This window comes from Rhineura floridana, chromosome 4 (genome assembly GCF_030035675.1).
Source record: "Rhineura floridana isolate rRhiFlo1 chromosome 4, rRhiFlo1.hap2, whole genome shotgun sequence".
NCBI classification, from domain to species: Eukaryota; Metazoa; Chordata; class Lepidosauria; order Squamata; family Rhineuridae; genus Rhineura; species Rhineura floridana.
The window spans coordinates 99341401-99366529 of NC_084483.1; the positions used below are offsets into that span (position 1 = coordinate 99341401).

The 25129-nt window shown below is 44.6% G+C and overlaps 1 protein-coding gene across 1 annotated transcript in view; it reads right to left on the bottom strand.

The window, feature by feature from the left end:
• Nucleotides 1-1414: 1414 nt before the first annotated feature.
• ECHDC1 (ethylmalonyl-CoA decarboxylase 1) overlaps nucleotides 1415-25129 on the bottom strand; it is a 40888-nt gene continuing 17173 nt past the window's right edge. Inside the window, 3 exon segments of the mRNA XM_061623794.1 lie at nucleotides 1415-1833; nucleotides 15827-15963; nucleotides 24536-24705. Of these exon segments, the coding sequence (XP_061479778.1) occupies nucleotides 1428-1833; nucleotides 15827-15963; nucleotides 24536-24705 (713 nt within the window). The 3' untranslated portion in view covers nucleotides 1415-1427.

Sequence of the window (25129 nt, forward strand, 5' to 3'; positions counted from 1 at the left end):
TAATCAACAGCTGTAATTACTGGCTACAAAAAGCCCTTATTTTCTCTAAGCTGACATATAAAAAGAAAAATAGCAGGGTTACTATTAGAAAGAAACGCCAGTAACAGTATTACAAAAAGAATAGAAGCAATTTCTTGTTTTGACTTGAAGCTCTTACAGTTCTAACACTAGTACGAAGGAGTTTCTGCATCAAACATATTGTAAAAAAAGCCCACCAATGTCCATATTAACTGTTTCCACAAAGCAGCCAGCCAAAAGTGCTTTCTAATGTTAGGAAGCTTGAGTTAGAGCCGCATTTTTATCCCATTACCTTTACAGGCACCCAGCAGCTGTTATTTCCAAAATATTTTTGATAAAATAAAAAGGTAACAGGCAGCTTTTCTTAAACAGAACTTACATAAAAAAAATCTGTCCCAGCTATTAGTTGTATATTGCAAATGAAATTTGTATGCAACTAAGTTTGTAGGTGTGAGTAAACCTGAAGATGTTTTCTTACATAGCCTGACTGGAGCAAATAAGGTCAATTGGAGTAATTAGGACCTACTCACAAAGCAAGTTTGGGACATTCATAAAATATGCCTTTGATGCACAGGTTAGAAATCATCACTGGTATTTCATAAGAGTAGTTAAATTTAAAGGATGTTCACATGTCTGCTAACTTTTATCTGCACGAAGACCTAGGTGAGTTGTTCTCGTAAAAAGTTGTTTTAACGAATATCCCAAGTACTTTTGTAATAAAATATAATTACTACACAAGTGAGACACAATCCTGTGCAGTTATTGGGACATACTCCATCACGGCTTGGTGTGAGTGTTTCCCTGGTGATTTGCAGACTCCATAAGCATACAGTATCCACTTGCAATATGCTGTTAGTTGCTGTAAGGGAATCTTTTTTTACCCTACTTGGGACTAAGCTCCTGCAATAGAAGTCTCAGCCTTTCTTTTATTTTTCAAGAACAAATTTTCCTAATCTCTAAAGGTAAAGTTGTCCCCGCACTTATAGTGCGAGTTGTTTCTCTTAGGGTGACGTCTTGCGACATTTACTAGGCAGACCATATATATGGGGTGGGATTGCCAGTTTCTTCCCCGGCCTTTCTTTACCCCCCAGCATATGCCGGGTACTCATTTTACCGACCACGGATGGATGGAAGGCTGAGAGGACCTCGACCTCTTTTACTGGAGATTCAACTTCCTTCTTCCATTGGAATCGAACTCCGGCCGTGAGCAGAGCTTTGGCTGTGTTGCCGCCGCTTACCTCTCTGCGCTGTAATCTCTCTTTAGCTGTAATCAGAGTACAGGGGCTTATAACCAAATGTACTCCAATGCCCACTGAACTGATAAAATTCTTAACCGTTTCCTACAAATCCCTATTTGGCAGCAGCTGTTTATTTGGAAAAGAAATATCCAGGCTACTTTTGTGTATAATTTATTTATGTTTTGTTCTCTGAGCTAAGGCCTGTAAATTGGCAGGCCCACCCCAAACAGTTCCAAAAGTCTCTTTTTCTGTCATTAAGGCAGCTTCGAACCGCAGCTCTCGTCCTGTTGAAACTACTTTCTTCACAGCCTGAATTACTGCAGCAGGGCCTTTTGTGTATGGCTGGAGCCACGTGCGTGTTTCTTCTAGCGATTCAGGTTCATCAGATGAGGACAACACTGCTTCTACCAGGCCAATACGAAGGGCACTCTCTGGCTCCAGTTTTATGGCACCACTCAGCAATCTGAGGGCAGGGCTGCTGCCAAGGATTTGTACGAGCCTGGCAGCTCCTCCCCAGCCTGGTACTAAGCCCATCTGCTTGTGGACAAATCTAATTTCACCCTCTGGGGTCATTAACCTGTCGGTGAGAAACAAGAATCCAGTAGTTAATTTATACTGAAGCTTAGCAGTCACACTATCTCAGATCTCTTTGCTTTATTTCTATGAAAAGCACAATTTTTGACAGCAAGTCTTGCAGACTACATTGTCTAATGCTAGGCAAGCTAACATTGCATCTAGCAAGTGATTTTCAGAGATTTTATCCAAAGTAAGTAATACAAAACAAATGCACCACCTTAAAGGGGGAGAAAAGCCTTAATCTAAAATGAGAAACTAGAATTTTCAAACATTAACGCTTGGATTTAATATTACATTCCAGTTCAGAAATATATAAGGGCTTATTCTTATGACCATCTCATCATGTGTCTCAGGGTAGTTTGAGGACAACTGATGCTCATTTTCAATTGCATGAGTTCTAATTAACATACACATAAAATCCTATGGCTATGGAGCTGAAATCAGATGACGAGTGGGAGGGATTTTCTTTCTGTGAAGTGGGAGGAGACAATTCAGGCTGGAGATAAGAGGTCACAGTTCTTTGACTCACCCCTGATCCACAAGTTTTGGCTGACTTTTGCAGCCAAGCCAACATCTGTTGTCATCAGGACCACACCGTTCTCTATCCATATTTACTTTGAAAGCAAGTGTGCTAAATGGGGCTTAATCCCGAGCAAGTGTGCATAGGATGGCAACCATAGATCTTGCCCCTGCTCTCTTCTCCAGGTACAAACTTTTCAGGCTGAGTAGGGGGCTATTTTGGTGCCAGCTGGCCAAAGACATTCCGAGTCGCTTGGCTATCTGCCACCAAAATAGCCACTCCTCCATCTTTCCTTTTGGAGACAGTCTGGGGCTTGTTTTAATAGGGTAACCAAATGCCTCACCATGAAAACAGCCAGTTTTGTTTTCTAGCTTATGAGCTAGAAAAGTTGTTTGGATCCTCCCCTCCCGTCACTGCATGGAGCCCTCCAAAACTGTACAATGGGGTGATCCCTGCTCCAAAACAGAGTAGAGTTCCTACTGTCATCTTCACCAGAGGGCAATGAAACATTCACCACAATATGAGTGACAAGCAGAAATGTTGACTCTGATCAAGGTTAAGAGATTCTCCCGCCCCCATCTGCATTAGCCCTAGGTGGCCTTGGTCATAACCTCTTGGCTACCCTAACCAAATTCACTGGAAAATTAAAAATGAGAGAAAATGCTGCCCTGAGCTGCTTAGAACAGCAGGTTGCAAGTTAAAGAGCAAAATACTATAAAACCTAAATCAAACAAATTGATATGAACTGAGTTAAGAAATGCCTCTACCCCTCAAAAATCAGAAATACAAATTCCCAATGAATGTGAATATTAACTATAATAAAGTAAAATAAAAGAAGGTATGGTGTTTCAGTGACATTATTAAAATTATTTGTGGAGAGGGGTTCTAAAAAGAGACTGCAGCTGATAACAGTAGCATTTGTTACGGAGCAGAAATCTTTGGATATATTTGGGGAAAACCCAGAACAATATATCTCATAGAACAAAAGTACAGCACAGTAAAATAAGTAGCACATATTATACAAACACAATCAACAAAAAGGCAAAGCTTGGGGGATGGGTCAAATCAGTTTGAAATTGGTCCAGGTAGTGATTATGGAACTGAAAAGTTAGCTAATTTTCAAGCACTTTTGTGAGAAAAGAGAATGTCAAATACATTCTTGTAATTTAGGCAAGAATAAGGGAGTGGGATTTTAGTGAAGAAACTTACATGTTGCCCTGCAGTATCTGAGAAGTAAGAAGTGGCAGGGGGAAAAACCGAGAAAAATAAGATCTGGCTAACAGGGATATTGTCCTATATTCTAGGGAAGGAGGGGGGAATGGCTAATTGCTATTGAGGTCAGGATCTTGCCTTGTGTTGCATCTCATGCGGGGGGGGGAGGGGGGCACAATGCATCACAGAATGCTGAAGTTAATGCCACCTTCCAGGAGAAAACTAGTACAGTTAGTGGTTGAGTTGGAAAAGATTCAGAAAAGGGCAACCAAAAAGATCAAGGGGCTGCAGCATCTCCCATTCAAGGACAGGATGCAACATTTGGGATTTTGTTTAGAAAAAAAGGCAAGGTGGACATGATAGAGGTGCAGAAAATTATGCACACTATGCAGAAAGCAGACAGGACTTTTTTCTCCCTCTTTCATATAATACTAGAACTTTGGACCATCCAATGAAAGTGAATGTTTGAAATTTCAGGACAGGCAAAAGAAATACTTCTTCACACAGCACATAGTTAAACTACAGATTTGACTACCACAAGGTGCAATAATGGACATCAGCTTGGACAGCTATAAAAGGCAATTTGACAAATTCATGAAGGATGAAGCTATCAAAGACTACTAGCCATGTTGGCTGTATATTACAGCTAAGATCAGAGGCAGTGTGCTGGGGGGAACCAATAGGAAAAGTTGCTGTTGCACTCATGTCCTGCTTACAGGCTTCCCACAGGCATCTGGTTGGCCACTGAGAGAACATGATGCTGGACTAGTTGGGCCTTTGGTCTGATCCAGCAGGGCTCTTGTTATTTTATATCTTGTGAACTTAATCACATCTCTGCAGTTTGTTGGAAGAGGGGCAGTGATGAGTAGGCATGCTACAGAAAGTGGTCTGACAGCACCTACCGATCTTCCCAGCTCACACTGTCTGTGCCATTTCTGAAATTATCTTGCATTGTGCTTGTGGTGATGAAATCTTGCCACAAACAGAGTGCCCATCAGGCAAGAGAGAGAATGTCAAATGTGGATCAGGAAGAAATGAGGAAAGAGGAATGGAGAGAAAGAAGAGAAATGGTAGGCAACAGACAAGTCTGTTTATAGGGAAGATGGTTATGAAGGAGGGAAAATGGATAAGGTTAAGATCAGGATTATACAGGAGACAAGAGACCATATGGAGATTAGTAAATTCTGCCATGTTGCAATGATTTGGGGAGATGGGCAGCAGTATTGTACGCTCAGGTATTTAGCCTCTTCATTGTTTACTGATTTCTACACCACCTTTCTTCATACAAGAGAACTTAAGGTATCTTACAACAACAACAAATAAAAAATATGCTACAACCTCTGCAAAATATCATTAAAAAAGGAAAGAGACAAGTGATATGAATGGACTGTGGGCAGATAAAAACACCCAACAATTAATCCTTGTAAAAAAGCCTTTGAATAAGACTGTCCCCTTTAAAAGTCTTAAAGTCGTGTTTATCTGGCTTTCAAAAGGAAACAAATTCTCTAGTTGTAAGGCTACCACTAAAAAGGCTCTTTGCTTATATGGACTATTTACTAAGTAGGCAGAACTAGCAGGGTTTCTCCCATCAACTTTACTGAAAGAAAAAGAAAAGGAAGAGATACTATAACAACTTGAGAGTAGAAGAAACAGAAATCCTGATACATGTGCAACCCACCACACATTGCTGCCACCCATCCTCCATGTTTCCACCCTACACAAGAAAGAGCATTAGGGGGACAAAAGCCAGTATCATCACAGGTGCTACAAAGAATTCAGCCATGCAGATGAATCATCTTCAGCACTCAGCATGGGCTTAAGGTAGCCTGGGGAATAGAACTTGTTTAAATCTGTTTTCAGATACATACAGATAGGTCTGGATTATTGGTATTAATAGGTAGGTCCTTCTTTAACAAACAGAAAAATGCTACCAACTAGACAATAATCCAAAACACTGCAGCGCTACTGCTGGAGAAATGGCAACTTTGGCCCTGATACAGAGATGTGGTTGCATTGTTTGAAGCAGGACATAAATTGTTCAGCACACAACTTAGGGGAAGGGCTGAGACTCAGCAGCAGAGCACATGTTTTGCATACAAAGGGTCCCGGATTCAATCCCCACCTTCTCCAGGCAGGGCTGGGAGAGACCTTTGCCTGAAACCCTGGAGAGCTGTTCCCAGTCAGTAGAGGCAATACTGAGCTAGAGGGACCAAAAGTCTGACTCAGTACAGGAGGGCCCCGTTTATACGGCGGGTTAGGGATCAGGCCCCTGCCGTAAAGCGGAACCCATAGACTATAATGGGGCCGTCGCATGCAAATGACGCGGAAACGTCGCAAAACAGCAAAAATCGGCTTTAAAATGGAAAACGAAAGCTGCCGCATTAGTGGAACGCCAGTAAGCGAAGCGCCGGTAAGCGGGGCCCTACTGTATAAGGGAGCTTCCTACGTTCCTATATTGCAGGTAGTTGGAAAAATAAAATCCGTTCGTTCCAAATAATGACCTACTTTAAAAAGCAGATGAACTACCTCAAAAGAATATGATTTTGGAAGGTAGTGCTTAGTAATGAAATCATATGATCTGCATCTTTAAATTGTATTCTTGCAGCCAGTGGTGGCGGGAGTCCATTGGGACTGGTAGGGCAGAAGACACAGGCCAACTGTATTTATTATTATTATTATTATTATTATTGTTTAATAACAACAACAACAACAACAACATCCCACCCTTCCTCCTGGTAGAAGCCCAGGGCAGCAAACAAAAGCACCAAAAACTTTAAAACATCATAAAAACCTCAAAACACAGCAAAACAAAACATCTTTAAAAACGTTTCTTAAAAAAAGCTTTCAAAACATCTAAGATTAAAAACATTTTTAAAAAGAAGGTTTAAGAACATATTAAAAAGCAATTCCAACACAGACGCAGACTGGGATAGGTGTCAACTTAAAAGGCTTGTTGAAAGAGGAAGGTTTTTAGTAGGCACTGAAAAGATAGCAGAGATGGCGCCTGCCTAATATTCAAAGGGAGAGTTCCACAGGGTAGATGCTGCCACACTAAAGGTCCATTTCCTATATTGTGCGGAACGGACCTCCTGATAAGATGGTATCTGCAGGAGGCCCTCACCTGCAGAGTGCAGTGATTAACTGGGTATGTAAGGGAGAAGATGGTCTTTCAGGTATCCTGGCCTGAGCTGTATAGGGCTTTGTACAGCAAAACAAGAACCTTGAACTTGGCTTGGTAGCAAATGGGCAGCCAGTGCAATTCTTTCAGCAGCGGGGTGACATATTGGCAATACCCTGCCCAGTGAGCAGTCTCACCGCCACATTTTGTACCAGCTGCAGCTTCCGGACCAACCTCAATGGCAGCCCCACATAGAGTGCATTACAGTAATCCAGCCTGGAGGTTACCAGTGCATGGACAACAGTGGTCAGGCTATCCCAGTCCAGAAACGGCCGTAGCTGTCTTACCAGCCGAAGATTGTAGAAGGCACTCCTAGCCACGGAGGTCACCTGGGCCTCTAGTGACAAAGATGGATCCAGGAGCATCCCCAAACTACGAACCTGCTCTTTCAGAGGGATTACGACCCCATCCAAAGCAGGCAACTGACCAATTATCCGAACTCGGGAACCAACAACACACAGTTCCTCCGTCTTGCTAGGATTCAGACTCAGTTTATTGGTCCTCATGCAGCCCACCACAGAGTCCAGGCAGCGGTCCAGGGCTTGCACGGCCTCTCCCGATTCAGATGTTACAGAGAAATGGAGCTGGGTATCATCAGCATACTGCTGACATCTCGCCCCAAATCTCCTGATGACTGCTCCCAAGGGCTTCATATAGATGTTAAACAGCATGGGGGACAAGATGGTACCCTGCAGAATCCCATAGCACAACTGCCAGGGGGCTGAAAGACAATCACCCCATGCTATTCTCTGAAAATGACCTTGGAGATAGGATCGCAACCACTGTAAAACAGTGCCTCCAATACCCGTCTCACCAAGTCGGCCCAGAAGGATACCATGGTCAATGGTATCAAAAGTCACTAAGAGATCAAGTAAGAATAACAGGGTCACACTCCCCCTGTCCTTCTCTTGATAAAGGCCATCCATCAGGGCAACCAAGGCCAATTCAGTCCCATAACCAGGCCTGAACCCAGACTGGAACGGGTCAAGATAATCTGTTATCTGTACTTGCAATTGCTGCACCACAACCCTCTCAATCACCTTCCCTAAAAAGGGGGTATTTGCAACTGGTTGGTAGTTGTCACAAACCAATGGGTCCAGGGTGGGGTTTTTCAGGAGTGGTCGGATCACCGCCTCTTTCAAGGTTGGAACTACTCCCTCCCGCAATGATGCATTGACCACACCCTGGATCCACCCTGTAGGTGAAGCTGCAGCCAATTAGAGGCAGAACCAGCTAATTCTAGCTTTGTCCCCTATCCTCCTCCAGCACTGGAGAAGGGTGACACTGACACCGAGGAGAAGGAAGCTGGCAGCCAGTGCCACCCCCTGGATTGGTTGTAAGCAAGGAGGTAGGCATGGGGGCTGGTTGAAGGCAGATTGAGCTTGGCAAGGCAGTGACCCATTTTTCCGAACAGGCCAGCCACCTCTGCAGCTCTAAAAATGTGTTCAAAATTCAAATGCATAAAAACATCAGTCTGATTTTTACAGGGCAACACAGATACAGGGTACTCAACAGACCAATTGGAGACTAAAAACAAATACCCATCAAGCTCCATGCATAGAGCCATCCTGCTATTTTCTTAGCCTACATATACTGTGATTTCTGGGACATCAACTGCTCACACAAACATGCCACACTAAGCTTGCAGGAGTGTTTTGTCAGCTGTATTTCTCAAGAGCAAATCATATCTGAACACTCTGTGTAGCCATATACATAAGAAAGGAGGATTGTGAACAGAGGAAACTTCATTTCAAATATTTTGTAAAAATATCTTATTGACTGAAATGCTGCTCTGGATTGAAACAGAAGAGGTAAAAAGGCCATAATCATTACAAGACAACACTTGTGTGTTCCTCTTTAATGATATGAACTTGTGATTCAGATGGTCTGCTCTGGAATACTAATGATGTTTACAGTTTTCCTAGGACAGAAGTACAGGCAACCTTGGAAGTACACAAGAGTCTGAACTATCGCATCTTGGTAGCTTTATTAATAGGCAAGCAGGGAGAGCAAGGGGAGGGGGGAGTGTTATGAAAGAAAGTATTGGAGTCACACATCTCTAAATCTACTTACTATCCTCTGATATCACTTATACACAAAGTGATGTGCATTCTGCCCATGCGCAATTATTTATTTATTTATTTATTATCATTATTTTTGCCCCGCCCTTTTTCCAAAACTGGAACTCATGGCGGCTTCCAGATAAAAGCACACATATAATTAAAAACATACAAAAGTCTAGATTAACATCCAATCAAACAATTTACAGTATTAAAACCATTCATACATACACTTAAAATAATTCAAACTCAGTTTAAAATAATACAATTAGGCAACAGCAACGCAGCACCCTTCAAGTCCTGTCCTTAACAGCTTTCAGTTCCAAAGGCTTGTTGAAATAAAAAAGTCTTTGCTTGCCGACGGAAGGACTGCAAGGAGGGGGCCATCCTTGCTTCCCTAGGAAGGGAGTTCCAAAGCCTCGGGGCAGCCACCGAAAAGGCCCTATCTCACGTCCCCACTAGTCGTGCTTGTGAGGATGTAGGTATTGAGAGAAGGGCCTCTCCTGAGGATCTCAGGGCCCGGGCAGGCTCATATAGGGAGATACGGTCTGACAGATAGCCTGGACCTAAGCCATATAGGGCTTTATAGGTCATCACCAGCACTTTGAATTGTGTCCGGAAACAGAGTGGCAACCAGTGGAGCTTTTGTAACAGGGGAGTCGTATGGTCCCTGTAACCAGCCCCAGTTAACATTCTGGCTGCAGCACGTTACACCAACTGAAGTTTCCGAACAGTCTTCAGAGGCAGCCCCACGTAGAGCGCGTTACAGTAATCTAAACGGGATTTAACTAAGGCATGTGTCACCATGGCCAGATCAGACGGCTCAAGGGACGGGCGCAGTTGGCGCACTAATCTTAATTGTGTAAAAGCACTCCTGGCCACCACAGAAACCTTAGCCTCCAGATTTAAAGCTGAGTCCAGGAGCACACCCAAACTGCGAACCTGCGTCTTCAGGGGGAGTGTAACCCCATCCAGCACAGGCTGAATCTCTATTCCCTGATTTGCCTTTTGACTGACCAGGAGCACCTCTGTCTTATCTGGATTAAGCTTCAATTTGTTCGCCCTCATCCAGTCCACCACTGATGACAGACACCGGTTTAAAACCAAGACAGCTTCCTTGGAGTTAGGTGGAAAGGAGATGTAGAGTTGGGTGTCATCAGCATACTGATGGCACCGAACCCCAAACCACTGGACAACCTCTCCCAGTGGTTTCATGTAGATGTTAAATAGCATGGGGGACAAAACTGAGCCCTGAGGGACCCCACAGGCCAACGGCCAAGGAGTCAAACAGGAATCCCCCAGCACCACTTTCTGGGTTCGTCCCTCCAGGAAGGAACGGGGCCACTGTAAAACAGTGCCCCCAAGTCCCATCCCATCAAGGCGGCCCAGAAGGATACCATGGTCGATGGTATCGAAAGCCGCTGAGAGGTCCAGCAGAACCAACAGGGACACACTCCCCCTGTCCAGTTCTCTGCGTAGGTCGTCCACCAAGGCGACCAAAGCCATCTCCATCCCATAACCAGGCCTGAAACCAGACTGAAATGGATCTAGCTACTCCGTTTCATCCAGGAATCCTTGGAGCTGGGAGGCCACCACATGCTCTATTACCTTGCCCAAAAATGGGATATTGGACACTGGCCGATAATTATCCATTATGGAGGGATCCAGGGAGGGCTTTTTCAACAAAGGCCTTACGACTGCCTCCTTTAGGCACACTGGAACTCTGCCTTGTTGTAAGGAGGCATTGATCACTCCCTTCACCCACTCAGCCAGTCCCTCTCTGGCGCATTTAATGAGCCAGGAAGGGCAGGGGTCTAGAAGACATGTGGTGGCTCTCACTTCTCCAAGGATCCTGTCCACATCCTCAGGCTTTGCAATTGTGCTTTGCAAATACAGAAGTCAACATCAGTTTCTAGTTAGTTGCTGTGAAGAGATAGGCAGCACTCTCCTACCTTTTCAAGCCTGCTGACATCTCAGAAGCAGTCCAGACTGGTCCACTAGGGCAAATGGGGCACTGCTCCACAAAACACTATCCCCAGCCAGCCTGCCTTCTTACTTACAACCAGTCCGAAGGTGGCTCTGCCTGTCATTGGCTCTAGCTCCACTAGGCAGTGAGACCAACAAGTCCCAATGGGCACCAGCCACCACGGCTCAGAAGTGACATATCCCAGACATCTCAGCCCGAGGCAGTGATTCTACAGCAGTGTGTGTGGCGGGGAGGGCTTTACCAATGCAGAGTTTTCTTTAGGAATCACACAGATCCCAAACCAACGGGTAGTCCAATCCAAGGGAGAACCCAAAAGGAAAAGAACATGACTCTGGCCTCGAGATGGCGAGTTAAAACTCCTCAAGAGAGGAAGCAGTATCACCTCAAGAACTGCCCCCAGAGCCCTTACTTACTCCCAGCTGAGCAGGCACACCTGAAATTCAGCTAGTGATACTATCAGTCTAATGCAAGGATGGGGAACCTTGTGGCCCTCTAGATATTGTTTGACTCTGACTCCCATCAGTCTCAGCCAGAATGGTCAACAGGCAGGGATAACGGGAATTGTAGCCCAGCAACATCTGGGGAGCCCTGGGTTTAAAGATTCTCAAGGTTCCCACCGGGCCTCTGCCTCTTTAAATTGCTTCTGGCTCTCAATGTGTATTCAGCAGCATCCTTTGCTATTTGACTGCTTTGCTGAGCTCATCAATCTCCATAAGAACACAAGAATAGCCTGCTGGATCAGGCCAATGTCTCATCTAGTACAGTATCCTGTTCTCACAGTGGCCAACCAGTTGCCCATGGGAAACCCACAGGCAGAACCTGAATACAAAGAGCACTCTTCCCTCCTGCAGTTTCTAGCAACTGGTATTCAGAAGCATACTACCTCCACCTATCTAGATCATCTCCCCACAGAAGATGTCTTGGGTTAGGTCTTGAGCACCCTAACTTAGCCCCAGCTATGTGGAATTGGTACTTGATACCTTCCCTCTCACTGCTGGACAATTCAGACCCTCAGCTAATTGGCTCCTTGTCTAGCAGCATTCTGTGGGCTCACAGCCTGGCCAGAACAGGACAAGAAGTCATTGGCATACCAAGCACGAGACTTGCACAAATACACACAGACTCGCATAAAGAGGATCATAGGCACCACCCCCCAATATAGGCCCTTCTTTTCTAATGTTTTTGCCAAGGCACCACCTGCTTGTCATATTTGGCCAGGTACCTTCATTAAAAGAAAAAGACAGACAGACACCTTTTATGCGATGGGGAAGGGAGAGGGCTACGTTGCAAAGAATTTTAAAAGGAACTTACAACACAGCAAGAAAGGGGAGCTCACGATTTCTCGGTGGTGGGGAGAAGAATACAGTGGGTGGGAGGGGAGCAGGGAGCTGCCTCCAAGCTTAAGCAGTTACTTTACCTTGCCTGAATGACTATAGCAGTTCTGTCACAAGTTTGCTGCTGCTATTGTGGTTGTTGACGACGATGACAACCAGCATTTTCTGGGCATACTGGATGGCAGAAGCAGCAAGCTGGAAGAACTTCAGGAATCCAATCACCTGCCAAAGCTATCAATCGATAAAACTCAGAAACTGAAGAGGAGGCAGGAGAAACAGGGCAAGAAAAAGGCATGATTTCGGTTCCATGTACCTAGGCTTAGGACTTAGGAACTAAAGCTACCGGGGTGGGGTGCCCAAAGGCTTATCAACTTCTAACTTGGTTCAACAAGCAGCAGTGGTGCCATTTCAGAATGAGAGGGGGCACAATCTCTATTATACAGCAACCATGATGCATCATCCCAGACGACCTGAACCCACCAGAGGAAGCCTTGCCCCATCCTACCCTACCTAAATGATGTTTCCAGCAAACAATGCCCACCCCAAGGCCAGAAATGGCAATGTTTCAACATTCCTCTCAATTCCAAGCAGCATGGTAGGCTTTTAAAAGAGACGACGTCTCAGCTCAGCTCTGACCTGCTCTAAACTGCTGTGTAAATACACACACTAGAACTCTCCTCTAAAATGTATGTAAAGGTACAGACAAGGCAAGAGTGGATTATTCAGGAGACAAATCCACTCAGCTTTTCATTTGCCAGTCCAATTTCAACGTTCCCTTATACCAGAATAGGCTGAACTTAAACCCAGTTCACACACTTGTGCTTCCCAGCAATGCTATGAGCCACGACGACTCTGTTTTACCGCCACAGTCGGAGGCAGTATGTCTCTCAATACCAGTTGGTGAGAATCACAAGTGGGGAGAGTGCTGTTGCATGAGGCTTCCCATAGGTATGTGGTTGGCCACTGTGAGAACAGGATGCTGGACGAGATGGACAAGATGGACCATTAACCTGGTCCAGCAGAGCTCTTCTGAAGTTCCTTTGAACAGGCAACAGGGAAGGACCCAAGGACCTCACTCATGCAAAACATGAGTTCTTTGACAGACCTAAGAACATGGGAACCATGTGAGAGAGGTGGGATCATGAGGAAAAAGCCACGCCAACACTGACCCAATCCAACCTTGGTGTTGGCAAGTTCCCCTCTATTTTCTCCTGGTTTCTTTATTCTTACATTAGCAGAGTACTCTTGGATGGTGCCACAGAAAAGGCAACCATGTTAGCCTAGTATTATAATAATCAGGCCTTTCCTGTCCCCCGCTCCCTATATTATTGCTAGTAGCACCAGGAGGAGTTTGAATGCGACTGAAACTAAAGTCACATCTTCAGTTAGCAGAAGTATTAAACATGAACTAAAGCTCCTCCCCCAGGCAAGTTTGTAATTATACAGTATTTCATGCTGGTAATTACACAGTAATATCCAAACTGTATGGCTAAAGGCAAAGCTTTTTTTTTTTTAGGGAGTTGAAAACTTGTTTCTACACAGAGCTATTCTGCCTTCATCATGTTCCGTGCCAAATATCCTGATCAGGGCACCAGGTCAATATGATATTACATCAGCTACCTAATTACACAGATTCAAACATGAGGAACTGACATTCGAAGTCTTGTGCTGTCAGCTCCGGACATTGGTACTTGAGCCAAATGCTACACACACCAAAAGGAGGGCAGGGGCTAAAGGAAGTTATCCAAACAATAAGCAAAGAAGAGCACCATAAAGAGGTACTGTGTAGACCAGGGCTGGGGAACCTGTGGACACCGTCCTTGACCCTCAGCCATGCTGGCTGGGTTTGATGGGAGTTGGAATTCCAACCACCTCTGGAGGGCCGCAGGTTCCCCAGCCCTGGACTCTAACACAACTGATCCCCACTTATGTACTCTGCTTTTGTATTTGTGGCCAAGGGCGTGGCTTACAAGACCAGCACTATGCTTTTGGAAGGCCTGAATTCCAAATGGCTAGCATTTTGCTGGCATGCTTGTGCCACTATCATTATTCAGCAGCACATTACAGGAAATGAGTATGAAGGATGCCCAGCTGCTTGGAAGGCAAGACCAGGCTGAGACCCTCCCACTTACAGTACATCTGCCACCACCCCCTGAACAAAAGTCACTTGAAGAGTTGCAGGTTAATTCCCCACCTGGGAGAGGACAACTACCTGCTAGCTCTCTTGTCGCTACTGAGCCAGTTTGTTGTTATATTATTACATCATTTCTCACCTTTCCCCCACTGCACCCCACCAGTTGCTCACAATGGTATATATAGTTCTCTACCACTCCTCATTTTATCTTATCAACAAAACTGAGATAGGTTAGGCCGACAAGGAATGGCCCAGTGTCACCCAGTGAGCTTCATGGCTGAGTAGGGATCTGAACCCTAATCTTCCAGGGCCTAGTCCAACACATTAACCACTGCATCACACTGGCCCTTCAATTCAGCCTGTTCTCCCCTCCCCTGCCCTCCGACAAAGCATGTAGATTGAAAGAAGAGCCTGGCATGCAGAGGAAAGATCCCTGGGTTGTCCCAAGTATACCATCAAACCCCAGGTTTCAAACTAAGAAGCTTTTTTTTAAAGTTAGCAATGGAGATAAAAGAGGATGAGGGAGAAAGCAGGTAAGATAGCATGAAAAGAAAACAGTTCACTCTCTAAACTCACCCGTGTTGTTCAGTAGATGACCAATGTAGAATGCAGTCTTCTAATCAGGTATGGCCATGTGAATTTGGAACACCACTACAGGCAGTATTGTTACATTTGGGGTATGACAAAGAACACCTATGGAGGGAGGTCACTGACACTTTTCAATAGTCTAGTGGAAGTAAAGAGGGGAGAATTGGGAGCGATTTTCCTATTTACTCTTACTAGACAGAATACATCAGAGGCAAATTCCTGTGTATCTGGTGAATGCTTGAAACCTGACAGGAAGGTTGCTATTTATTGGAAAATCTAGGCCATTGATTTTTAAAGAGACAGGCATTTTATTCTCAAGCCTTTCTCCAAAATGAGTTGTTCAAATAAAAAAAGGGGAGGGATTGCTTGACCTAGGCGGCAAGGTAAAATCCTCTAAAAGAGGATTAGATAAATTAATGGAAGATCAATGGCTACAAGCCACAATGGCTATGCTGTACTTCCACTGTTGGAGACATTACACCACTGAATACCAAGTTGCTGGAAATCACAAGTGAGGAGAGTGCTACTGCGTGCAGGTCCTGGTGGTGGGCTTCTCATAGGCATCTGGTTAGCCACTATGAGAACAGGGTGCTGGACTAGAGGGGCCTCGGCAGGGCTCTTCTTTGTATGTATCTAATTCTCTTTTTGTGGAAGATTTCTCATAATCTAGCCTTTCCACAACATAGGATAAAACACAGTGCAGGATTCAAATGGCTGCAGGACTTCCCTTTAAAATTGTCCCTCATTTGTAAAAATTGTTAAATTGCCTTTCTACTAACATAGAGCCAAAGCAATATTGAATTTTAAAGCCAACATCAAACACAAACTACAGCTTTTTAAAAAAAAATATTGAAGCAAGCAAGAAAGGAAGAAGTGAGATCGCACCAAGTACCTGATGCCACTCTTCCCTGGGTACAATCCTAGGGCAAAAATAATGTCTGAACAAAGTCCAAGTCTGCTCAGTGATGCCTTTAATCCCACCTGAAGTCACATGCAGTGGTCAGTTCTGCGCCTCCTCCCAGAGCTTTCCCTTGAACTAATGCAACTGTAATCAGAGGTAACCTACACAAAGAGGGAAAGCAAAAAAGAAACCATTCAGAATTACAAATACAAAGGCAGTCACAAGATTAAATAACCAGAAGTTGTTCTCTTCCAATCAAGACAAGTAATTGCTTAGGGAAAGCAAACAGCACAAAAACATACATTGTGAAGACATTTCGACAAGACTGGAAAATGGGAGATACGGCATCAGTAAGAAATTTTATGTTTTCACAATTTTCAGACTTTACGGAAGGCTGGCACCTTTTTCAATCTTCCCCGTCACTGAGTCGGTAGTGGCAAGTGCTTGCTTGAATAGCACGTAAGCCTGTTAAGGCACATACCAACAAATGTCAAAAGGGAATAACCTACCAGGAATGTTTTACTGTGCCAAGTCCTCTCCAATTTCAACTGAGCTTGCATAAGGTAAGTTTCCCATACATTTGCCTAGATTCTGCACTCTTAACTGCATGTGGAAAATCTACTGTCATGTCTGAATGTTAATATCATGGTTTACAAGCATACGGAATTTACCTATTGCTCTTTGTTCACATTTGCTTGACAGTTTTAATTGTATGTTTTTCTTCAGAAAAAAAAAGTTAAAACAAAAGGAAAGTCTGGCTGGGAGTCCAGAGTCTGTGAGTTCAAATCCCCACTCGTGTCTCCTGGGTGTCAAGGACCAGCTAAAGATCACCCCCACAGTGAATGGCTCAGGGGTTATGTGCCCTGCCACCTGTGCAGCCATGGGCAAGCTGCATAGTCCAAAGAAGCCCAGTTGCCCCCCAGCTGGCAGTTGCGGACAAGGAAGGGGCTGGCTTGTGCAGCTGTGCCAAGCTGGGGAGGACTAGCCGCAGAGGGAGGCAACGGTAAACCCCCTCTGAATATCGCTTACCATGAAAACCCTATTCATAGGGTAGCCATAACTCAGGATCGACTTGAAGGCAGTCCATTTCCATTTTCATATCCTGTCAGGCCATCCACACGTCTAATTCAGTGTTGTCTGAGTTTTCAGGCTTGAGTTTCCCACTGTTGCTGGACTACAACTCCCATCATACCCAGCCAGCTTAGCCAATTGCTGAGTATGATGGGAACTGTAGTCCAACAGCAACAGGGGACCCAAGGCTGAAGAAGGCTCACCTACATTGACTGACAGCAGCTCTTCAGGGTTTCTGCCAGGGAGCCTTTCCCAGTCCAGCCCTTCCTCAACCTGGGACCTTCTGTATGCAAAGCAGATGCTCCACCACTGAGCACTAGGAGGAGGGCGGGGAGAGAAAACTGTGGAGTAATCCAAGAACACCTGCTTTTGCCTTCCAAATAAAACCAAACTAAAATACTAAAAATCACATGTTCCTTTATTTAGTATGGGAAGAGTACAGAAGGCAAGCTCCCTGCTGCTTGCCTCAAATTGATCGGGAAATGATCCAAGTTCTTTCTCCCAAAATACAAAAGAACTCACGGGTGTTTTTTTTATGAGCCAATCAGTTTCTTGGAAAAGGAGCACCTTCCCATCCCCTGAATATTCATTTTTTAAATTTTATTTTTAAAAATGTATAAATCACTCACATTATAAAGTATTACATTATAAAACACCAATAATAAATATAAAATACACACCAAAATAACAGTTTAAAACAGTACAACACCAGAAGGTGACCAGCAGACAATAATTTAAAAAATCATTCAGAAAAAGCTTGGGTAAATAAAAAGGTCTTAAGCAGGCACCTGAAAGACTAGATTACTGGAACATATTTTATCTCAGGTGATAATGAATTGAACATTAAAGGATCCACAACACAACAACACTGAAAGCCCTATTAATGGTAGTGTATTAGGAACTCTCAGCACTACTATGAGGTCTTCTATCATGGAATGGAATGGCTGTTCAGAGGTACAAGTGAAAGGGCAGTCTCTCCAGCAGCTTAGAGTCAAGTTGTTTAGCACTTTGTAGAGAAGTAAGAGCACCACATGAACCTGGCCTTATAGCGTATAGGCAGCTAGTGCAGCTGCTTCAACAAAAGTCCAATTATGCTGATGATGGTTAGCTACCGACAGTAGTCTCATAGTAGCATTTTGCACTGAATGAAGTTTCAGGACCAACATAGAATGCAACACAGTAATCAAGCCTTAAGGCCACCAATGCATGGACCACTGTGGTCAGATTATCTCTGTCCAGGAACAGCCATAGTTGATTTACATCTGAAGCTGACAGAAGGCAATCATAGCTACTGATGTCACTTGAACAGCTAGTAACAAAGATAAATCGATGAGTACGCCCAAACCACAAACCTGCTCCTTCAAAGAGTGTGCCCCTGTCAAAAACAGGCAAGTAACCATTTCCTGAAACTGGGAACTACCCACTTACAGGGTAAGAATCCATCTTTCCAGGATTCAGTCTCAATTTATTGGTCCTCAGCCAGCCCACCACTACATCCAGACACCTGCTCAGAATTTTTACGTCCACTCCCAGCTCAGATTTACAGAGAAATAGAGCTGAGTGTCATCAGCTGTCCTGGCTCACCATCCTAAAGCACCACCACAATGGCTCTTATTTTTAAGTAATAGAGAGAGCTTTATTTTAAAAAGTGTTTGATACGAGTTCAGCAGTAGGCTCCAGTTACAGGGGGTTGCAACACAGTGTACTTGCAACCTGCTCCCCTGGCTCTGTCACCGCCGCCACCCCTCCCAACTGGTCAACAACTTCTCCATTTCCCAATAACGTGTCCTGCTCTGGGAACAGGGACAAAAGCCAAAGACTACGGCCCCTTCCCTAACATCCAGTCAAAGTTGCTAGATTCTCATCCTTCCTCCTGGTTTGTCCCAGTTCACTTGCACCTTCCTCTTCGTCTGCCAAACACCACCACGCCAGCGCAAACACTGTCGGAACCATGGGGCTCGTGACATCAGCGTAAAGTAGGGCCTCGCTTTCCGGCGCTTTGCTTCTCAGAACTTTGCTAATGCGGCAGTTTTGAATTGTATCCATGTTCCATTTGTTCGGCACTTGTTCCGTTTTTGCGGCAGAAAATTGCCAGAATACAGAGAGACGGTGAGCACACAAACTGATGGCGCCTGACACCCTTCTCCGACTCAGCTACTGAGCGCATCGTCAGAGCTTGGAAACATTCCTTTTTTAAACTACAGTTGGACTGATGGGAGTTGTACTTCAAAAAAGAAGCGTTTCCAAGCTCTAACGATGCGCTCAGCAGCTGAGTCCAAGAAGGGCGTCTGGCACCATTTTATTGTCGAGGGAGGTGGTGGAGAGCGAGCTAGCAAACGAGCAGGCAGGGGGGAGAGGGAGCAGGCAAGGGGGAACAAGCGAGGGGGGTGGCGAAAGGTGAGAGAGGGCAGGGGGGAGAGCTAGTGGGCAAGGGGGATGAGCAAGGGAACAGGCAGGTGGGAGGATGAGCGGGCAAGGGGGGACGAGCGAAGGAGGCGGTGGGGGGCAAGCGAGCAGGTGCAGGCCGGCGGGCAGCTCCCTCCCTGCAATCCATGGCAGGCAGCCTGCTGCAGAAGGGGACCACTACTCTACCACCATAACAAGGGCAAGTGAGCGAGCAAGCAGGGGGGGAGAGGACGATGCACGGAAAAGCGGAACATCGATCAGCTATTGCGCGGGGAGCTTCAGGGTCCAAGCGCTGTCAGCTGGAGCTCCCCGCACTACACCTGATCGATGTTCCGCTTTTCGGTGGTTTTCACAGTTCGGCGGAGGTCTGGTCCCTAACCTGCCATATAAGCGGGGCCCTACTGTAACTGAAGATATTGTGCTTTAAATCACCTAACAACCACTCCCAATGGCGTCATATAGATGTTAAATAGCACTGGAGACAAAATAGTGCATGGTGACACTCCACAGCATAACTGCTAAGGGGCAGCAGACAAGGAATCACCCTGTGCTACTCTGAAGATAGGAGCAGAACCATTGAAGAACACTGCTTTCAATCCCCAACCCAGAGAGGTACCATGGTTGATGATATCAAATGCTGCTGAGAGATAAAACAAGAGTAACAGGGTTGCACTCCCTCCATCCCTCTCCTAAAGCAGTGTCGGAACCCAAACTGATAAGGGTCAAAATAACTGGCTTCCTCCAAGAACACCTGTGGTGAGCCGTCACTACCTTCCCAAAGCACTTTCACAAGACGGGGTATTGTGACTAGGTGGAAACTGTCACGTGCCATTGGATCCAGGGTGGGCTTTTTAGGAGTGGTTGCACCACCTCCCCATTCAGGAGGGACTGGTGATAGTGGTTGCTAATTGACTGGGAGACACTGAACTGACTGGGTGGATCATGCATTTGTGTGTACCAGTGGAGGATTGTGAAATGTGGAAGTAGAATGAGAAGAGCGGTATGAGCACTAGGTATTGTCTGATTTGTGCAGATGTCAGGCAGAATTTGGCTGTGATGTGTGTGTTAGTGGGCTCAGCATTGGATTTTATGAGTCAGGATGTGCCTTGGCTGAAGAGGAAAGGAATCCTCAACTCTATAGACATTTCAAAATGTGCCACTATGTTTTCAGTTTTTATTGTTTTATTGTATTATATTGTAGTATCTCAGTTTCATTGTTTGTTATATGTACATATTGTATTTAGTATACTGTACAGTAGAGCCCCACTCATATGGTGGGTTATGTTCCAGACCCCACCATATGAGAATACCAGATACAGTTTCAAACTATTAAATTTTTGTTTCTCAGTTCCTATGTCTGAAATGGTTATACAATAAATAATTCCTCTTTTTTATGAACAATGCACTTTATTCTCTGGCTGAGATCTCTATCAAGGTCAGGCAAGAACGATTCTCCCACTGGTTGTTGCATACATCCAGCTTTTCATTTCAACTAGACTCTCAGCTGCTTTGCGTGCAATGTTAGCTTAGCAGCATAGCGCCTGCCTGGCCTATAAATGAGAAGCCGAGATTCCAGTTTAAACAAGGATCCACGTAACACCCCAAACAAGAAAATTATTATTATTAGCCTTCCCATGTAATGCTTAAAAATCAGGCCTATATTCATTTTCATGAAAGCTGATCCCTAAGGGGCATGGAATGGAAGCCTCTAATCAAAGATGGTGGTCACACATATACTTGCCTATGTACATTCTAGTAAGGACTATGGGAAAAACACTACCGAGAGGGCATGTCATCTACACTGGGGGGGGGGGTTGTTTTGGCTCTGCAGCCCAGATCTTTATCTATTCATAGCCTCATGAGCCAAATTTGATGCCCTCTCAATTATCTGATGTCACAATGAGGTCAGATGACTGGACACTTTGGGCTTGTAAATTTCATACGTATGCCAAATGGTACCCCATTTTATATGTTAGCTGAGTTATAAATGATGCACATTATGTCATTAAGACAGCAAAATAATTCTAGGTTTTATAAGAACGTAAGTATTACATATATTTTACCCCCCCCCGCTTTTGTTGTTGTTTTTGCCCACCCATCCACACACAAAACCATTCAGAAAAAAATCCATTTTCCCCCATGGCTTCAAAATTCCTGGAAATGAGAGCCTGGCTGGGAGTCCAGAGTCTGTGAGTTCAAATTCTTGCTCGTGTCTCCTGGGTGTGAAGGGCCAGCTAAAGATCACCCCCACAGTGAGTGGCTTAGGGGTTACGTGTCCTGCCACCCAAGCTGCACAGTCCCAAGGAGCCCAGTTGCCCCCCAGCTGGCAGTTGCAGACAAGGAAGGGGCTGGCTTGTGCAGCTGTGGCAAGCTGAGCTGGCCCTAGCAGGCTGGGGAAGACTAGCCTCAGAGGGAGGCAATGGTAAACCCCCTTTGAATATCGCTTACCATGAAAACTCTATTCATAGGGTAGCCATAATTCGGGATCGACTTGAAGGCAGTCCAGTTTTGTTTCTGGCCATGCCAAGTAGCCAATTCATCAGATGAATGGCCTTTTCACATCTGTTTTCATCCAACTGAAAAACTGTGGCCATAATACCCCCTTTTGTCTCCCTTACACAAAGTTCAATAGTGAGTTCTTTGGGGTAAGTTTCAAAATAGCCTGCCAAGGTTCAACTTGCTGAGGATGGATGCAATATCTATGACATGCCAACATCCATTATGCAGAATTATGCTTTGGTAAAATTTAACTTTTAGGCACATTTGGAAAGGAAATTGCCATTAATCTGGACAGATATTCCTTCTAAGCTTGTTACACTGCAGCCAACTCAGAAGGGACAGGAAGAGGGGGAGGCATGAGTTTCAGGCACCTCCGCAGCCAGAAGAAGCAGAGTTGGAGATTGTTGTGTCTGAGCAGGAGCGAACGGGAGGAGGGCAGCCTGCTCTTCAGCCAGTTCCCACGAGTAACGCCCTTCCTGAGGAGCCGAGTGCACCGCCCCCAGTTGATGCAGAGAACGGGGGGGGGGGGGAGGAAGTTTCAGAGTCAGCGCCAGCTCCTCCTTTTCCAAGCAGTTCCCAGGAGGATTCCAGTGCGGCACCGCCCTCTGACCTCGAGCCTGTTGCTCGCGAGCAGGTGTCTTCAGATGAGCAGTTGGATGCGCGCCCCCTGTTCCCTCGTTCCCGCAGGCGCGAGAAACAGACAGGGCAAAGACAGGAATTACGAAGGAGCCAGAGATTACGTTCAAAAACATTTCCTATGTAAGCCTGCCGCTCCCAGTGGGGGGTCGTTGAGTCAACTTCCTTCACACGCTGCAGAGCATGTCTAGAGTATAGCCAGGGGTTTTAGTAAGTTAGCTTAAGGTTTCCTATGAAGCGCAATGCCTTTGATGTATCCATTACTCTAATAAAACGAGATTTACTCGCACACACATTCCAGCCTCATGCTTTCGGCTCTGGACGGGACAAAGCTGCACGCACATATGATCCACCAGTGGAAAACACCAGTGGCATTTTTTTGTATTTCTTCATGGCCCACATGACCACACTATTCCCAACAAGAGAACTTGTTCTTAATGCTTCAATATGCTGTGTTTAATCATTGCAACATCACAGGAACATCAAGTAAGGGTCAAAATGAATGAATTACTGCTACTCCTATCATAACAGAAAAATTAAAGGCAAGATATACAGCCTGAGGACTCAAGGATTTCGACAGACATAGGTAGTTCTTTACCATTGTTTATAAATCACTCTATGATTCAGTTACCAGAAAGCAAAACAAAAAACAAAAAAACCTAACTGCAGTTAAAAATATAGGGTGAAATCCAACATTTGTCATACTCAAAGCAGACCTGTTGAAATCAATTAACAAGATCACAGATTTCAATCGGTTTACTCTTATGATGACTAATATTACACATCACCCATAGGGAACAATTGAAGCAAAGGTAAGGACTTTTAAGTTCAAATGGATTTCAAATGGGAGTGACTGAAGCACATAGAAATATTTTATGGTAGCTGGATCATGCCCACAATTTTTACATAGTTAATTACCAGCGTGATTTTGGAAGTATGGCACATTTAAAAAATGGAATTTAACAATGCCAGGACAAAGCCTTTTTAAAAAATGCCAGGAACAGTTTGCTGCTGAGGAAGGATGTATGTGCTTTTAAAAACCTAATCAAGACAGACTCCCCTGTCCTGTACTGTAAGGAAAATACAATATGCGGGCCTGTGCCAACCACCCAGGAAACAAATTCACAGAAGAAAATTCTGGTGACGGTAATTGGGCAAGTTTATAACTCATGCCAAATAGTAAATTTATTTTATTTCTCACATTTTGCAAACTAGATTTTCAAAACAAGGACAGAAACATACTGCAACCAGCTAGAAAACTAGGGTCTTTTACCTTTGCTGTGACAATGAACAAAACCAGTCATCTCTTTTAGCCTGAAGAAAGCGACAACACTTTTCTCCACTGGTATGAAAAGCATTGTTAACTGACATATTACAACACTGAGCAGGTTACTCAGCACTAATGGAAACTTTTAGTTGTCCTACATCGCTTTATGGATCCAAGTCTTTTTTTATTAAACACTAGTATTAATCCTACAATTATTTAAACAAAAGCTTGTGGCTGAAAAGTTGCAAAGAGATCTCCTAAGTGAGATGTGATTGCAGTGAAGAAACGGACAAACACTTGCTGGAGTCAAGGGCAACAACCAGCTCAACACTGGGAATTTCTGCCTGATCCTATGTAGGTTTACTCGGAAACGCATCCCATGGTGGGACTTCCTTCCGAGTGTGGACAGGATTGCAGCCTGAGAAATAAAATACATTGCAAACTATATAATTCTACACAGAAGTCATCCGTTCAGTTCAACAGAGCTTATTCCCAGGTAAGTAGGTATTTCTTTCTTTTAACAGGAGTCTCCCTCCGCTTAGATTTCTTTCCCATTAACTGAACTGCAGATGAAGGAAGACAATCTTCTTTAACAGCTTGGGGAACCAATCAGTCTTATCTCCCTATCTGCAATCAGTCTCATTCCTCTGAATAGCCTAAGAGATTAAAAAAAACTTTTCAAAAAGAAACTGAATGAACCAGAGGAAGAATATGCAACATGAGATTTCTGGGTAATAAATCAAACACCACCACTACACTTGTAATTTTTCATTCATTTTTGGAATGTTAACAGCGTGTTCAGCATCCAGAAACAAAATTGAATAATTTTTCTTGTTTCCCTATGATGAGGTTTGCAGAACTAAGGTTGTCAGGTCATTGGAGTAAATGGTTCAGCACATTAAAAGTGCATGAGAAATCAATTTCTGCCATCACTTGCCTGTGGGCTGGACAGGACCCTGACGGCATTCAGATCCGATCCTGAGCAAAATGTATTTTCTGCACCATGGACAATAAGCCCTTTCCCATCTTTCCAGTTTTCCAGTTCAGCAACCCTCTCCTGTAGCTCTATCATCATCGTACCTGCCATTAAGAGAAACAACAGCTGAGGGGCATCTTTAGAATGCAGCTTAATAATAAAAATAAAAATAAGGTAGAAGAAGCTATGCTAGCAACTTCTATACTTTTATAAAAAAAAGGAATGGCAACTCTGTCCAGTCTGTCCTTCCTTAATAGTAAGTGCTTTAGGATAGTGATGGCGGAAGAAAAGTACCAAGCAATCCTGCAGGGAAGTGGCTGGAATGGTTTACTGTAGAGCAGAGGCCACCAACCCTTTTGAACCAGTGGGCACCTTTGGAATTTGGAGAAAGTGCCGTGGTCACCAGTCACAAAATGGGGGCATGACATAACACAAAATCAGATGCACCATCAATGGAGGAAAAGGCACCAACATTGCACTTGCTCTTTGCACTTCTCTAGTGTGCATGGGGGAAATCCCTTCGTAACC